At 34.3% G+C, this 18,426-nt stretch overlaps 1 protein-coding gene across 1 annotated transcript in view; it reads right to left on the minus strand.

Moving 5' to 3' along the window:
- The window catches only part of CACNA2D1 (calcium voltage-gated channel auxiliary subunit alpha2delta 1), a 543,509-nt gene that overhangs the window by 84,101 nt on the left and 440,982 nt on the right, over positions 1 to 18,426 (minus strand). Inside the window, exons 11-12 of the mRNA XM_064289931.1 lie at positions 13,921 to 14,079; positions 8,386 to 8,490 (exon numbers count right to left, since the gene is read on the minus strand). Coding sequence (XP_064146001.1) covers positions 8,386 to 8,490; positions 13,921 to 14,079 — 264 coding nt within the window. The remainder of the gene's footprint in view (positions 1 to 8,385; positions 8,491 to 13,920; positions 14,080 to 18,426) is intronic.

Consider the following 18,426-nt stretch of genomic DNA (forward strand, 5'->3'; position numbering starts at 1 on the left):
TCTTAGCTTTTGCTTTGGTCCAGTTGTGCCGACTTTCCCTGTATTGTGTGTTGTCCTTCCCTTCACTGAAGATGATCCTTGTCTACTATCTAGTTAGTGAATTTCCCTGCCTCTTCCTCCCTGCCCTCGTAACCATCAAAGAATGCTTTCTTTTGTGTTTAAACTTATCTTGAGTTCTTATAATAGTGGTCTAATAGAGTATTTGTCCTTTTGCGGCTGACTAATTTCACTCAGCATAATGCCCTGCAGATTCATCCATGTTGTGAGATGTTTTGTGGATTCATCATTGTTCTTTATCTTTGCATAGTATTCCATTGTGTGTATGTACCACAATTTATTTATCCATCCGTTGATGGGCACTTAGGTTGTTTCCATCTTTTCGCTATTGTGAACAATGCTGCAATGAACATGGGTGTGCATATATCTATTTGTGTAACAGCTCTTATTTCTCTAGGATATATTCCAAGAAGTGAGATTGCTGGATCATGCAGTACTTTTATTTCTAGCTTTTCAAGAAAGCACCAAATCTTTTCCAAAGAGGTTCTGCCATTTTACATTCCCACCAGCAGGGCATAAGTGTTCTAGTCTCTCCACTGCCTCTCCAGCATTTATTATGTTGTGTTTTTTAGGTTAGTTGCCAGCCTTGTTGGGGTGAGATTGTATCTCACTGTAGTTTTGATTTGCCTTTCACTAATGGCTAATGATCATGAGCATTTCCTCATGTATCTGTTAGCTGCCTGAATGTCTTCTTTGGTGAAGTATCTGTTCATATCCTTTGCCCATTTTTTAATTGGGTTATTTGTCTTTTTGTCATTGAGATGTTGCAGTATGTTGTTGATTTTTGAGATGAGACACTTATTGGATATGTCAAAGCTAAAATTTTTTTCCCAGTCTGTAGGTTCTCTTTTTACTCTTTGGGTGAAGTCTTTGGATGAGCATAAGTGTTTGATTTTTAGGAGCTCTCATTTATCTAGTTTCTCTTTTGGTATTTGTGCATTGTTAGATACGGTTTATATGCTATTTATGCCAATGTATTAGGACTCCTAGCATTGTCACTATCTTTTCTTCCACTTTTCATTTTAGATTTTATATTTAGGTCTTTGATCCATTTTGAATTTGTTTTTGTACATGGTGTGAGGTATGGGTCTTGTTCCATTTTTTTGCAGATGGATACCCAGTTATGCCAGCACCATTTGTTATAGAGGCTGCCTTTTCCCCATTTAACAGACCTTGGGCCTTTGTCAAATATCAGCTTCTCATAGATGGATGAATTTACGTCTGGATTCTCAATTCTGTTCCATTGGTCTATGTATCTGTTGTTGTACCAGTACCAGGCGGTTCTGACTACCTTGGCAGTGTAATAGGTTCTAAAATCAGGTAGAATGAGGCCTCCCACTTTGTTCTTCTTCTTCAGTAAGGCTTTAGTTATGCAGGGTGTCTTCCTTTTCCATATGAAGTTGATGATTTGTTTCTCCATCTCACTAAAAAATGCCATTGGAATTTGGATCAGGATTGCATTTTATCTATAGATTACTTTGGGTAGAGCTAACATTTTCAAAATATTGAGTCTTCCTATTCATAAGCATGGCATATTTTTCCACTTATGTAGGTCTCTTTTGGTTTCTTACGGTAGTGTCTTATAGTTTTCTTTGTATAGGTCTTTTATGTCTCTGGTTAGGTTTATTCCTAAATAATTTATATTCTTGGGGGTAACTGTAAATGGTATTGACATGGCGATTTCCTTTTCAAATTCCTCTTTGTTAGTGTAGAGGAATCCAATTGATTTTTGTATATTTACCTTGCATCCTGATACTTTGCTGAAATTTTCTATTATTCCAGTGGTTTTCTTGTAGACTGTTTGGGGTTTTTTGTGTATAAGATCATATTATCTGTGGTAGGATTACTTTTACTTCTTCCTTACCAATTTGGATGCCCTTTATTTCTTTTTCTTGCCCTACTGCTCTGACTAGGTCCTACAGCACAATGTTGAATAAGAGTGGTGATAAAGGGCACCCTTGTCTGGTTCCCATTCTCAAGTGGAATGCTTTCAGGCTGCATTTAGAATGATGTTAGCTGTTGGTTCTTAAAATGTATAAATAGAGAATGATGAAGAAAATGTCTGTGGAAGGGGCATAACTTTAAAAAGGATACGTGGGGAAGGCCCCTATGTAAAGATACACTATAAACAAAGTCCTTAATTTGAGAAGACATCAGCCATAGAGAAATCACAATGGAGAGCCTTTCCGGAATAATGTTTTAACAGAAACAATGAACAATCTCAATTCTAGGTGGTACAATTCCACCTAGAGATTATTTCAATTGCATTTTCTGGACTCTAAAGCTCATGTCATGTTATGTAGCTTGTGCTCAGTATATTTAACCTCATTTTTCATTAGATTTGTTTTATATATTCAAGTAAGAACTCTGTAAAATCTATGGAAATAATATTACTCAAACCTGAAGAAAATGTATGTGATAAGATTATCCTTAGTTTTGGGAATTAACCTTCAACACTATTTTTATTCTAAGAGAAAGAAATGTAAATGGATGCTGTTAGAAACAAGGACACACATGTCTTTTAAACAGTATCTTTTTTGACAGGGACAATGTTATATTGTAGCTACCATTTCCAGCTATACAGTATCTCCAGCATAAACAATGTATTTGTTTTTTCATGAACAAATGTATAGCTTCTATTCTAAAAGTGAAAATCTATTTTAACAATTTTTGAAAGTGCCACAATATCTAAAATAAAACTTTCTAGGATCTGTGCATTACTTAAAGTGTTTTGAATATTTTACAAGGCTGAATATGGATAGAGCCCTTCATTATCATATATTTGAAGATTCCTTCCAAAGGCTACATTCTTGCCTGATGGAAAAGTCAGTCATAAAGACAGTAGCAAAGGCAATAAATTATTCCCCCTACCATCTGTTAAAAATTTAATTGACAATTTTCACTCCAGCTATGTAAAACACATATGCATATTCAACAATTTGTGACTTGTTCTAGATTTTTATAGGCTGTAGATTATTTTTCTTTACTTTGGATTTGATAGCAAAACAGGAGAGGCTTTGTCAATCATTTTTAAAAGAATTTAAAAAATACTGCATTTATTGTCGGGTGATTATAGTTTTTGCTATGCAGTCTTTCCTTTGAAAATTAATCCACACCTATTATATGCTTTTTTCCCATTTGTTCTTCTCATTCAATTTACTTGTATTTTGGAATTTTCATTTTATTGATTTTGAATGACTCTTCTTTTAGTATTATTACTAATTCTGAGAATTAAGCTAAGAATCAGAGAACTACTTCCTAGCTGGCTAGACAACTTTAAGTGTGTATTGCTAACCAATTCCTTTGCTATTTTACAGAAAATCAAATATCTTTAATTTTGCAGGCCCTGGGAATTATCTTTCAACTCTGTATCTGGTTTTACTTTCCTTTATTCATTTGTTTGGACTCTATCTTAGAGTTCATTTTAGTTTTGGCACCATTTTTAAGGAGGTCTCCTACACATGGATGAACCCTAAGGAGTCGCATTGCTGCAGGTAAGGATTAGAAAGTTAATGTATTTTAATTTGGAACAGCTGTGTGAGATTAACATTGATTCAGTTTTAAAGCTATACCTATCTATAATCAGGTAGATTAATTCCCACGAGTAATACATTTCACAAAAGAACCCAAACATTCTGTTCAAATTCTCAAACCTTTCGGCCTCATTAAATTGGGCTGTATATCTGCAGCCTCATTCATCAGCTCTCCGGATGTACCTCATCGCACCTACCTGGGCTGCTCTGAATGATTTCTGATGTCATTGGGATGAAAAATGAATGGAAATGAATTATTCAGCAACCACATTAAAGCCAAGCAACAGGCTTGGGGGAAAAAATGTATTATTCCACAAGTAGTTTCAAGGTTTTTTTTTAAAAAGCCCACCAAACTTTCTTTATAACTTTGTAAATTTTGATATTTGTAGGCTACACTGAGCTTTTTTAAGGAGCATGTCTGTTAATCAGATCGAATGTATGTTGTTGTTGTTGGTAGGTGCTATCAAGTCAGTTCTGCCTCATAGTGATCTTATGTACCACAGAACTAAACACTTCACGGTCCTGCACCATCCTCACAAATCAGATGTATATCTGATTTCAATCAAATTTTTTTTTATAGGACTTTCAACAATACAGAAAGTTCATATTTTACTAAATTTATCAAATTTCATTTTTATACCCTGGCCATTTGAATGATAATGTTTTGTGTGTGTAGTGAAATATGAAATTCTAAGTTGATAAATTTATTATGTGACATATTAATTTTGCAGGTATGGAACTGGTCTGTCATATACATTTTGAATAAATGTTAGGTGACAAAGATACAAAGATACATGACTACCTTATATATAAGTGCTTTGGGTGGCGAACATTCCAGAGAGGATGGGTGAGTAGAAGGCAGAGGAATCTAAAATGGAGGAGGAAGTTAGAAGGGGTTCTTTAATCCACTCACATGCATTTGAAGCCATATCTAAAGACTGTTAAAAACATATCTAGTGTACACATACATAATATTTATATAGTGCATACATGTCCATACCATATGCACATGTAAAAAAAATCATCATAGTAGTGCCTATGAAAATACCTTGTGGTAGGAAGGCGCAGTTGGCAAACCCAAGTAGAGGGTGTGCGTTATTTGTGTAAAAATATGGTAATAATGCTCGAGCTTCTCCATCTTAAAACAAAGATGTATATATGTATGTATGCATAAAAGTCACAGTACCTAGTTCCAAAAACTTGTTAATTTTTAATTTAGATACAATGAGATTTACTAAAACGTCACAGAAACTAAATGTTAACAACTTAATTTTCAAAGTTGCCTTGGCATTCATTAATAAAGGGTGAGTGTACTTACAAAAGTATGTGTCCTTAAAGCAAAACAGTCAAATGCAAACAGGTAAACAGATAAACAGCAGGACTGTTGAAGCAGATTCATCAGTTTTATGAAAGTGAATGTGACATGAATCATTTTTTATGTCGTTAATCATGTCATAAAAAGCAATCTTTGTTTAAAAAGTAGAGCTGCTGTAAAAGGTACCTGGGATGAGAAATTATGTTTCAAGAAAATAATATTTAAATTGGACATTTTTAGGACACAGCCATAGGAAAAAAAGAGCTTCAAACCAAAGTTCTTTATCGATTCAATCAATTGATAAATTTGTGAAAACAGAGGGGAGACTGCACTTGCTTTCTTTATGACATAAAACCTCTTTTATTGCTGAAAAATAAGCAAAAACCAACGAACAAACAAAAAATGATATGCCCAGGAAAAATGCTGCTCTGTTAATTCCAGACTGAGAGCCCTTTGGAAGAAAAAATTTGATGAAAACTGCTTATGTTATTACATATTTATATTATTTTAAAAAACCTACATACTGCTTTTAGAACCAAGATATATCTTAGGCACAAATTCTATTACAGAATTGTAAAACTCATTGCCATATTTGCTTAAGTAATTCTTTCTTTTTGAAGAAAAGTATTCTGCAATGAACAAGATTTCTAATGGTTTGGATGATGTCACAACAAAGGAGAAGATAATTTAAAAAATGTTATAAGTAGGAACTTGCACTTACATACTTCTATCATAAAAATATACTTAAATTATCACTAAGTATAAGATGCTAAAACATCTCTCCCAAATGATCAGAGTAAGAATAATTCAGTAGCATTTTGAGATAAATGAATTGTATTATACCAATACAATACAGTTTTCCATTAAATTTTGTTTATTTTGTTATATTTGAGTTCTTCAAAACATGGCAATGTTATATTATTCAGTATATGTGAATAACCTGAACGTGCCTTGCCCTTATTATGGTTTATACTTATGAATTTGCCCTTTAACAGAACTCATGCTTTCAACTTCGGTTAGACATTCCCAGTTTATTTTATTGTCATATATTGAGAATTATCTATGAGTTTGTGCTCCAGCTGGATGACTACCATTCAAAGTGAAACAAGACACAGGCCCAGTCTGGTAGATTTGTAATCCAGAAAGGGAGCAGATGAGATATTATTCCATGGGTAGAATACAGTGCTAATACCATATACAGCTGTGTACAGTGTGCTATGAAATCTGAAGCCAAGCATCTAAACAAGCCTGGGGTCTGGAACAGCCTCTAGTCTGGGAGTCTGAAACAGCCTCTAGGTGGTCATGACTGTGCTGAATTTTCAACAATAAATAGCAGTTACTAAAGACGGTAAGTAATGTAGATTATATATTAGATTAATGTATCTTTTCATTAATTTTGGTTCTTGGATTTCTTTGTCAGAAATCTTTATAGAATGAAGTTATCATTGCTTGAAAGAATTCTCAGTCTACTAACAGTACATACCAGTTATCAACATCTTAAAAATTACCATTAAAAATGACCACGTATTAAAAAAAAAAACTTTAAAAAAAAGAAAAACATGTCACATGCAATATTCAAAGATGTTGAGTATTAAAAAGATGTACAATTATTATGAAATTATATGCATTAATACATTTTCAATTCTTTGTCAATTTTCAAGTAAAAGCACCTAAGAGTGTTTTGAAGTCTTCCAAAAAATTTTCAACAACACTGTCCCCCATTATCCACAATATTTTTCTGCCATTTGAATATATTAATTAATAATTTTTCTCTCTTTTTTAAAATTCTGTGAATATATATAAACCAATCCATCGGAGGTAGCAACAGGCTCTACCTCTCTAAACCATAAAAATTCAATTCAAAAGCAAATCAAGCTGGAATTTTACCCTGTACAGTATTCTTGTAGATAAATGTAAAATTCCTACTGGAGTTTCTGAAATACAGAGAAACTTATTTACCTCATTACTATTTTTAATACACTTTATTTTTTTAGACCAGTTCTTGGTTTACAGAAAAACTTCACAGAAAGTACAGAGAGTTCACATATACCTCCTCTTTCCCTTGCAGGCTATTTCTCCTACTATTAACATCTTACATTAGAGTGGCATATTTGTTATAATTGAGGAACCAATATTGATACATTATTCTAACTGCTATTTTGTGGATCCCTAACATTTTGTATACCCTGGCGGCCATTGTGGCGAAGAGCTATGGCTGCTAACCAAAAGGTCAGTGATTCGAATCCACCATTGGGTCCTTGGATACCTTATGGGGCAGTTCTACTCTGTCCTGTAGGGTTCCTATGTGTCAGAATCGACTCCACCGCAATGGGTTTGGTTTTTTTTTTTTTTTTTCCAAACGTTTTAGGAAACTCTGGTTGGGAATCATTATCCCCTCCTAAAGTGCAGATAGTCAGTCAGAAAATTGAAATAAGCAGATGGTAGGACTGCTAGAAAAATTAGTTATAGTACTGACTGAAGCTGATATTCCCCACATTGTCAGCAGGTTCAGCTACATGGGTGAGCTTTCAAAATAGTTACGTCCCTCTACAGTACTTCCCTCCCACAGTAAAGCGAACATTGAGACAAATACACAGGTAGTCTCTGACTAACGACGAGGGCCCATTTCAACGACTCTGTCATAAGTCGATTCTGAAGTGAGTCAAATACCTTTTTTTTGTTTTCAGTTTTCATTATGGTTGCTTTTTTAAAGGTTATTATCAGTATCCTTATACATCTGATCTTTATTTGTCTTTAGGGCTTAGAAACATTGCATATAAACTTACGTATATATTTTAACATTGTATGTAGTACATATGACTAACGATAAGACAGGAAAAAACAAACAAAAAACTGCCGGTTATAACTCGAATGCATTGTGAGTTGGGGACCACCTGTATACAAAATACAAAACACTGATCTTCACAATTTTCACTGCTTATTAAATAGCATATATTTTTATGTTTTTCCCGTAAAAAGATTTGTATTAAATCCTTTTTTGAAAGGAATCCATTTTCAAATAAGGATTCATTTTATTTGTTGTTGTGAATTGCTTTACTTGTAACTCTGAAAATAGCAGTAGGGAGTTTTTTGAGTTATCATTACTAGGATCTTTAATAATTAAATGATATAATGAATTTATCCTAGAAAATCTTAAATTGCTTTTATTTTTCCATTCTCTTCTGGCCTCTTCCTATAACATTTATTATTTAGAATCTATGAATACAAATCAAATAGTACCTGCTTTCTAAGTTATTTTATTAATGTATCAGTCACAAGATACTTGGAATCTCATACAGATACTATATTTAAGTATTCTCTAATTCACCCATCGGTTTATAATCCACAATCCCTATGACCTTATAATCAGCCCTCTAGAGGTTTTAATCAAGAATCTTTCCTTGCCATCCCCAAAACTATTTCCTCAAAGCCACCTTAGATCAAAATTAAATTTAAAATACTGCTTAACATTACACTTACTTTTTTATCTTTGTTGTATTTGGCAAATATCTCCTGGGCTCTTTCTTCTCCACCATCCGTGAACAACATGATGATTTTATTGCAGTTTGCTCTGGAAACATTATACTGTTAAAAAAAACATATAAACAAAACAAAACAAAAAAAAACCAGCAAGCACTATTAAGCAATATGAAAAGAGTGTGAACAAGTTGCAAGTAATGAGTGAACTATCTCCTCAGTAAGTGTATTCTAGGAACTGGTTTCTGGAACTATGTTTTAAATTGCAACCTCCCTCCCAGGCTTTACTTTTTTTCTTTGTAGCACTTTCACTCTTCTATGTAGTATTTGGGGCAGCCCTGATGGTGCAGTGGTTAAGAGCTTGGCGGCTAACCAAAAGATAGGCAGTTTGTATCTACCAGTTACTCCTTGGAAACCCTATGGGGCAGTTCTACTCTGTCCTATAGGGTTGCCATGAGTCGGAATTGACTCAATGGCAACAGGTTTGGTTTTTTGGTTTATAGATATATTCTCTTTGTTTTTTTGTTGGCTTCCCCCAATAGAATGTAAGTTTCATGAGGACACTAAGTTTTGTCTTTTTAATTCAGTGTTGTTTCCCTGACCAGAAGACTGCCCTGCATACAACTACTCAATAGTTAATTAATAAATGGTTTAAAAATAAATGATAATTTTGCTAATTACATGTCCCTATAATTTTTTTTATAATTTTACTGAAGAAATGAAAATAATATTCGTAAAATGTGCATACCTTTTCATAGATATTTTTAATCATTTATAAATATTTCTTCATCTCTTCTCTCCTTTCCTCATCTACATTATTCACCTTGCATTCCCAAAACTGCAAACTCCTTGTTTACCCCCAACACACAAAACTCTTTCATATCTTTGCAACTGCTGATATCTATTCCCAGAATATTCTTTCATTTCTCTCAACCTGACACGCACACATTCTAATTCTGAAAGACACAATTCCAATGGTAAATCTTCTCTTAAACTTCTTCCAGGTCACCAAAACAGTTGGACAGGGAAAACAATAGATGAGCACCAGAGGGCCACTAAAATGAACAATTAATTTAGAAAGCTAGACTACCTTTAAGATCTGATTTTATAAGCTTAACTTTTCTCCTTTTGTGAAATGTATTTGCAAAGGTGCTGAGAATAAGAGATCATATTAATTTATAAGTGCTTAGCTTCTTTAAAAATGTCAACTCTACCTCAGTGCTGACAAATAGAAATGTGAACCATATCTGTAATTTTAAGTTTCCTAATAACACATTAAAGAAAATGGAAACATCTGGAATTAATAATAATATATTTAACCCAGTAATCCAAAATGCTATCATTTTATCACAGAATCAGTATAGAAATTATTGAGGTGGTTTACATTCTTCCGTAGTAAGCCTTCAAAATTTGGTTTGTATTTTAATGTTATACTTACGACACATTTCAGCTCCAACCAGCCACATTTCAAGTGCTCAGGAGTCACATGCGATCGTGGTTAATACAATGGGCAGCACAGCCCTAAACTTTAAATGACTAATGATATTTAAAAAAATCATTAATTCTTCCACAGTGTTCAATCTTATTGAAAGTGTGGTACTCTATCTTATTTTTCAAGGAAAGGATAAACTCCATTTCCTGTTATAAAAATTATCAAACACAACATTCTGTTTTATTGATTAAAAGATTCTGTCTCACCTAATCTCACCTCATTGATGAGGCCATTAGAACAATGGCACTAACAGCTTTTAATCAAGTGTTGTGAAAATGTAAGTGTTGACTTTAAGTTCAATTTGTCACATTCAAGCAAAGTTTTTATCTTTGAAGATAATCCTTCTGAAAATTTGACTATGCTGAAAATTACATATTTTATCATCAAAATACTTTTGCGAAAGATGACTGAAATCTCTTAATTAAAGTTAATTTCCCTGATGATTTGTCTTTTGCATCTGCATGTGTAAAACGGGCGAAATAATATACACCTACTAAAGGACTGTTTTGCAATAAAAGTAAGTAAAGTTTTTACAATAGGACGTGGTTTTATATTTGAAGTATTGGTGATATTACCATTTTTATTGCATGCAAATATCAATATAAGTTAGCACAAGAGGCCTTACTGATCATTTGAACATTAGTGTAAAGAACAAATTAAGCAATGAAAAAAACTTGACTACTTCAATAAAATTACAATTGGCAGAGTTGGCAATTTACCTTAATATGGTATTTCTAAACCTACTTTGTTCCATCCTTGAATTCCTTGGATGTAGTATTACAAAAAAAAAAAAAATGTTGCCATCAATTCAGTTTTGACTTGTAGCGACTGACCCTATAAGACAGATTAGAACTGCCCCGTGGTGTTTTCAATGTGGATTTCAAATGCCGACCTTTTTAGCAACCAAGCTTTTAACCACTGTGCCCGCAAGACTCCAGGATGTAATATAAACCAAGCTAAACCAAACCGGTTGTGGTCGAGTTGATTCTGACTCATAGTGACTACCAAATATGCACTCAAGAAATTCTTGAAAAAGAAAGCCTCTTGATATATATGATAACAGATAACATTCATGAAATGTTACCTGAAGAACTAAATCAAATCTTAATCTAAGGTCAACTGTGGGACTTAATGATATACCTAATTCTATTTGATACTTCTATCAGTGATCTAAAAGTAGTATTACATCTTAAAGTAATATGACATTACATAGTATGTAAAAGACAGAATATGTTTCAACGTTGAGTAAGGCAAGCCATGACATATGGGAAAATTATTTTAAAATGAAGAACTTCAATACATAAGGGAAGTGTGGAAAGCAGGGCGTATGAGACTTAGGGAATAAATGAAAACACATTTACAAAAATCATTTACAACTGTGGTGAAGGCAGTACAGTGGGCCAATAAGAGCTAAATCTATTTTATCAGCAGCTAGTAGTGAATCTGGGAGTTAACGTGGCCTCTTCAATGAGGCTGCCTCTGAAATATTACAGTAGGCTTGAGACAACTTATCACTTCACAATTAAAACCTAAACAGGAGAGAATGCAGTGGAGCAAATTAATAATACTAAGAAGAAGAATTAAATGCAAGACCTAGAAAACTCAATTATTGACTCAGGAATAAATTTTTATCAAAAAAAAACTTACACTCCTTTATTACAGGAAGAATATATCTCAATCAGTCAATTCTTTTTTGAATTTCAAAGTGTTGACCTTTCACTTTTTTTGTAAGGTACATAGAACATTTAGTAAATATGCCCACTTTGCCAAAGATAATTTTCCCTGAAAATGGCAGTGCTGAAATTCTTTGCTCTTCTGACTCCTTAGTCACGTGTCTGATTGTGTCTCCTGAACATCACCACATCAAAATCGACAGTTCTGAAACTGAGTGATTTACCCTCAAGTTCCCTCTATCAAGGTTCTTGGTGCCTCCATCCACCTAGTAGCTGAGCTCAGAAAGCTTGGAGTCATTTTAATCCCCCTCCCACTCTCGATATTCTTTCTGACCCCATAAAATCAATAACCCTTCACTGGACCCACATTACTCTCCTTAATATCTCTTCACCTCTATTCCCATACCAGGATTTCTATAATAGCTTCCTAACTTAGAACACTCTTAAGACCATGTCATTCTCAAGGGATAAAGTTGTAGTTTGCTCCTAAACACTTCATGAATGGATACTCCAGGGCCTTTCCATTTCCATCACTACGCCGGCATTGCTTATGTCCCAGCTATGCCAAACCACCACAGACCTTTAAATGTGCCATGTTGCCTTATACTTCTATGCCTTTTATTATGCTGTTCTTTTTATCTGAAATTACTTTCCCTTTCTCATCTGCCTACCTAGAATCTATTCCTTCTTCCAAATTCCATTTTCAAGGAAATGCCACACTTTACTGACCTTCTTTGCGTGAGTGGAGCCCTTCCTCTTGCTACTCTAGCAAACCCTATCTGAATGCCCTGAACTGACACTTTCACCTTGCACTATGAATGACAATTTAGTGTATTATGCTGGACCTTCTTGAGAGCAGATAATCAGTCTTCTTGATGACTAAAATCCAGCACTAACACTGTGACAAGAATTTGTGAGACAGACAATAAATATTGGTGGAATGAACAAATGAATGGATCAACCAATCTGACATCTCAAAAACAGTTTAAAATATTAACTTAGGGAGCAACAATGTTAGATTTGCAGAAAAGACAAAATGTGAGGGTTCATCCTTTGATCCAGCAAATATGACTGTAATAATAAGCTTACTCTGTACCAGACATTAGCTACTTATTAGAGTAATAATGACCATTACTCCAGCACCAACCCCCAAAACAACATTCACATGGGGCTTGTTATGTACCAGGCTCTCTGGACAATCCTATCCACAACCCTCTAATGTATTTATTGAAAATTCAATAATTACCTCTTAAATGTTTGTTTACTAGTTTGAAAAAAAATTGGAAGAAAATCTAAAAGAAAAATAATATCTACATTTTAAAAATCTTTTGAATACTGGATTGAAAAATTAAATAAAAAATTTCCATTGCCTAAACCAAAAGCTAAGAAGTTTCCTGAATATAACCAAATATTTCAAGGGACAGAGTAGCAGGGGTTGGGGGTCTGAGGACCATGGCTTCAGGGGACATCTAGGTCAACTGGCATAACAAAGTATATTAAGAAAACTTTCTGCATCCCACTTTGGTGATTGGCATCTGAGGTGTTAAAAGCAAGAAAGCAGCCATCTAAGATGCATCAATTTGTCTCAAACCACCTGGAGCAAAGCAGAATGAAGAACACCAAAGACACAGGGAAAATATGAGCCCTAGGGACAGAAAGGGCCACCTAAACCAGAGACTCCATCAGCCTGAGACCAGAAGAACTGGATGGTACCCGGCTACCACCAATGACTGCCCTGACAGGGAACACAACAGAGAATCCTGATAGAGCAGGAGCAAAGTCGGATGGAGAACTCAAATTCTAGTAAAAAGACCAGACTTAATGGTCTGACTGAGATTGAAGGGACCCCAGAGGACATGGCCCCTAGACTCTCTGTTAGCTCAGAACTAAAACCATTCCCAAAGCCAACTCTTCAGACAAAGATTGGACTGGACTGTGAGACATAAAATGATACTGGTGAGGAGTGTGCTTCTTAGCTCAAGTAGACACATGAGACTGTGTGGCCAGCTCCTGTCTGGAGGTGAGATGAGAAGGCAGAGGAGAACAAGAGCTGGCTGAACAGGCACAGGAAATACAGGGTAGAGAGGAGGAGTGTGCTGTCACAATGTAGGGAAGGCAACTGGGGTCACATAACTATGTGTGTATATGTTTTTGTATGAAAAACTAACTCAAATTGTAAACTTTCACTTAAAGCACAATAAAAAAAGAAAAACAAACAAAAATTTCCATTGCATGGTCACATTTGCTTTCTAAATATAAAATAGTACTAACCTTAGATAACGTACCATAGATAGTAGTAATTATCAGGATATTGAAATTCAGAGACTACTATTCAATAATAAAAAAGAAAAGGGAGGTATTATTGATACTCACATTAAGCAGCTGTTCAAAAGCAAAACTAAAGCCCTTTTTATAATCTGTGATTCCTTTTGCTGTGATGTTATTCACTGCATCTTTCAGCACTTTCTTATTTCTTACATTTGCTTGAACAAGGTGTTGAAAACAGCTTACATCTTGGGCATTGCTGTTAAACTGCCAAAAAAGAAAAAAGATAATGCACATTAAAATTACACATATAATTTTCATTGAATCTGTGTTTTATGTTTCTCAATACAGTGCACTGCTTTCTCTTTCTAAAGGATAGGTGAGTAGACTGCTAACAAAAAGTGCACTAAGTGTCCAAAGGCAATTTTCATGTAAGCCACCAACTAATACCATAAGCCTGGCCTGTCACTAACATTCCTGAAGCTTGGTTCCCCTGCTTATAAAATTTGGGATTTACGTTGGATGAGGTCCCTCTGAACTCTCAACTTTTATAAGCATTTAAATAAAGAACAAGAAACAAGTATATTCACAACTCAAAAAAGATATGACAATGCCATCCTTGGATGCAGGGAGAAGTTGAGCATTTTCCTTAACTCTCATAAGGAAAGTCTGGGTGGGAAAGTAGCACAATCAATGACAGAAATGGAGCTTTAGTAGTTTTGAAACGTGATGGTACAGTCTTTCTAAATGGCAGCTAAACTGGGAAAACAATCTGGAAAAATCAAGAACAATTGGTGGACTTTTAGAAATATCACTCTGTAGGGTATATAAAATAAGACTGCAAGGGAAACATGGAGACGAGGCAATGGATGGACTAGCTGACCACTGCAGATATTCATTGCTGTAAGTGATGAAGACCTGAGCAACAAAGAGGCTGTGGCAGGACATATGAGCCCATATTGGAAAATTTAAGAAAAAATCACCAAAGTAACTTCACCAGTGTATAAAAAAAAAAAAAAAAAAATTTTTTTTTTTATAAAAAGTATTCACATAATTCATTGGATATTTCTAAAAAGATTAAAAAAAAAAAAAAGCACTGCAATAAGATCAATAAGATCCAGGATACTGAGATGAGTGGAATCATTGCCTCATATGTTAACTCTGTAATTTGTGTAAATCACTTGAGCTCTCTGGGCTACACTGCTTCTGTAAAATTGGAATAATTAAAATAATATACTTGGTGGAAAGCAGGGGATTAGTCAGATAAACTGTTGAAGATATTTTCAGATCAAAGACATAAATAATTTTAATGAGTGGGTCACGAGAGAAAAAATACAAATTTTATAGATGATTATGTACCTTGTAAATATTTTACATCATTCTTTTTTCTCAGAAGATCACTAAAGCCTAATTACAAAGTGCACTGGACAATTTACAAATCCATTAGTCAAATATATTACTATAAATTATGATTGGTTCTATAAAAGAGCCTAATAATATTCAATAGGAGAAAACATGCAGAGGGGTGTTCTAATTAATACTGTAATCAGAGGGAGGAAAACTCTTCTTGAGAAATGCTATTTCCTCTGATTCCAGAGAAATGTTCCAGTGAAGAACATGGAGGAAGAACATTCTAGGAAAACAGAACAATGTGTACAAAAGCCTTGATATGGGATAGGAAGGGGGAAGCCTTTTAGAGAAACAAAGAGAAGGATGGTTTAGCCCTGTTGCACGTGAGGACAAGTGGCATAAAATGAGTTTTGGGAGGAAGGCAGGGGGTCTAATGGAAATGCTGAGGCTTTGTGCGCTTCTAAACTCTATCAAATGGGCAGTCCCTGAAAAATTTTAAGCCACATGCAAAATAATTTATTCTTGAATTTTAAAAAGTCACCTTGGCTGCTGTGTGGAAAATGGATCTGAGAAAAAATTTAAAGGAGGAAGAATAGTAAGAATAATAAGAGAGGAGGGTAAAGATGCAGGAGATAGGGAATACAAGGTAAAAACCAAAGTTCTTGGAAAGGCATGTACAGGAGAATGCATATCCACTTAATTATTTTTAGGAAAAAAGAGTGGAAGATAGGTAAGGAGGCAGGAGGTATGTAGATTTTTGTCTCCTCCAGTGGAAACAAGGCAATATAATCAGAAGATGGAAGAAGACGGAAGATTTGGTCAGAGTAGAGAATAGACAGGAAGTGTCCCACACAGATAAATAATTTTAGTCTTTTTGTTTTTGTTTTGAAACACTACTTTCAAGTACATTATATATATGGTAGACAAAACAGTTTCATTATTTTCTATAAATTCAAATGTTAAAAACATAGTATCTTCAGATGCAAATAAGGCCTCCTTCAACATTGACAATATGACTTAATCTTATTCCACACGTTGCATTTTAAAGACAAAAGAATATGAGAATCCCTCTTATTAGTAAGAAAATAGTTTGCCAACATATTAATAGTAAAATATATGACCTCAGAGAATCATTAGAAGTGGTTATAGGAAATGTTATTAACTGATTTAGTTAAACCATGAATCGTCATAAAGTTTTAAGTTATGCAGAAAGTGAATAATGAATAATGCATTGCCCTGAGTCTTTCAGTTGGCCTCCACCTGCTTTTAACAGGGAAAAGTGAAGCATCTCAATAAGCCCCTTTAATACAAACTGATTAAATGTAAATTCAATTCATTAAATACAAATTCAGTGGTGTATAACAGAAATTTTACAGTTACACTCATAATAAAACTCATAAATAATGCAGAGAAAAGGAATAACTTACCAAGTATAAGTCCCTTTTGCAAATCTAAATCTCATAGGAAATTGATGAGAATTTTTTAAAATTCTAAATTAGATAAGATTATATCTCACAGACATCTTAGTGGCATCTACTTTTAGAACAGAAAAAAAAAAAAATGAACAGGTTTATTTCCACTAGTGCAATTGTAGTCTTTGGGAACATCTGTCCAGATTTTAATTTATAAACCACATATTAAAAACTTTGGGGCGAAAGTTTTAATAATATAACATTACAAAGCTTTGCAATTGTGTACAGTGACTCAAAAGACAAATTCAAGGAGTCTTGTTTTTGTCATCTATTAGGAAAATATTTCTTTAAAAAATACATATTTAACTCATCTGGCAGAGTCAGAAATCCAAACTAATACCAAACTGACTCCTCTCCTCATCCAAGCATATCCCCCCCAGTGGGTCCCTGATTACAACTGCTCAGAAGAACCTTGGCTAGCGTGCCAAGGGTGAGTGTGGGTTGAGAATCTGGAGTAGAAATCACAGAGGATTTGGTCACTTTACTCCAGCATATCACCATTCTTTCATTTTCTCCTCCCATATACTTCAGTCCTTCTGGCCCAAACACTTTCCTCCTTCCACACTTGCTGTTCTCTCTGTCTACAACACTTTTATACACTACACATACTGTCCTTCTGCCCACACTTTTCCCCTTTTGCACATGCTGTTGGTTTTAACTACAACACTTTCCCTCTCTTCTTTACTAGGTTGTCCCATTTACTTGATGTAAGTCCCTCCTAAAAGCCTTCATGACTTTCTCTAACAGGTCAAATAACTCCTATAATGGTATGCTTGGCTCTCCTAAGCCTGTGTCTATGTGTGTGTGTGTGTGTGCGTGTGTATCACAACAGAGCTATAATTTTACATTTCTTTAAATGATATTTTGATAAATGCACTTTTCCATAAGATTGTAAGCCCTACGTGGTCAAAAAAAATGCCCATTTCATGATTACATTGTCAGTACTTGGCATATAATACATATATGTTTACTGAATAAATGCATGCTTTTTTAATTTAACATTGGGACATGGAGTTTAAGAAAATTAGAAGCCAGTGAAAAATGTTGACCAATAATCAAGCTTTAGACTTGTAAGAAGAACTGGATTTGTGTCTTAGCTTTGTAATATGTGGTTTAACTTGCATATTCATAAATCTAATATTTGGTTCATATGGATACTAATAAAATAGTCAAATGAAAACATACATAGAACACCCAGCATAGAGTCTATCATATAGTAAATGTTAAACTACAGTGATTATTTTATTATTATAATGGTTAAAAAAATAGTATCCTCAACACTGAAATCAGAAAGGATTCTTAATTTATGAGATTCAAATAAACAAATGTCAGCTTTCACAAACTTCACCGTTTATTTCTGTTATATATAAGGTTGCCGTGACTCAAAGCCAACTTGAAAGCAACTAAGAATAACAACGGCAAGTGAAGTCACTGATGGAGCTGCACACGCGCCCTTCAGACGTCAGTGCGGTATTTGAAACCGTCTCTGAGGTAACCATGATCAGTGAATTTCAGTTCTTCCAAAAGACCTTCCTATTAAACTTCATCGTCAAGAAACATCAATCAAATCAAAAGATACTGCAGGGCCAAAACAAGTTGTCAGTTTCTCAAAGGAAGTAATTTAAACTCTTAGCTTTAAAAAGGCAGTATCTATTTTTGTTCTGATGTCCTCTGATTTATAAGATTGCTTTACAAAATATTTCTGATAGAGTCGATTCTGCTGTTCATTGCATTTTCCCAGGATACAAATGATGAGGTGCTAGCATTACTCTGATACACAATAAAAGTCAAA

The sequence above is a fragment of the Loxodonta africana genome, chromosome 8 (genome assembly GCF_030014295.1).
Source record: "Loxodonta africana isolate mLoxAfr1 chromosome 8, mLoxAfr1.hap2, whole genome shotgun sequence".
NCBI lineage: Eukaryota > Metazoa > Chordata > Mammalia > Proboscidea > Elephantidae > Loxodonta > Loxodonta africana.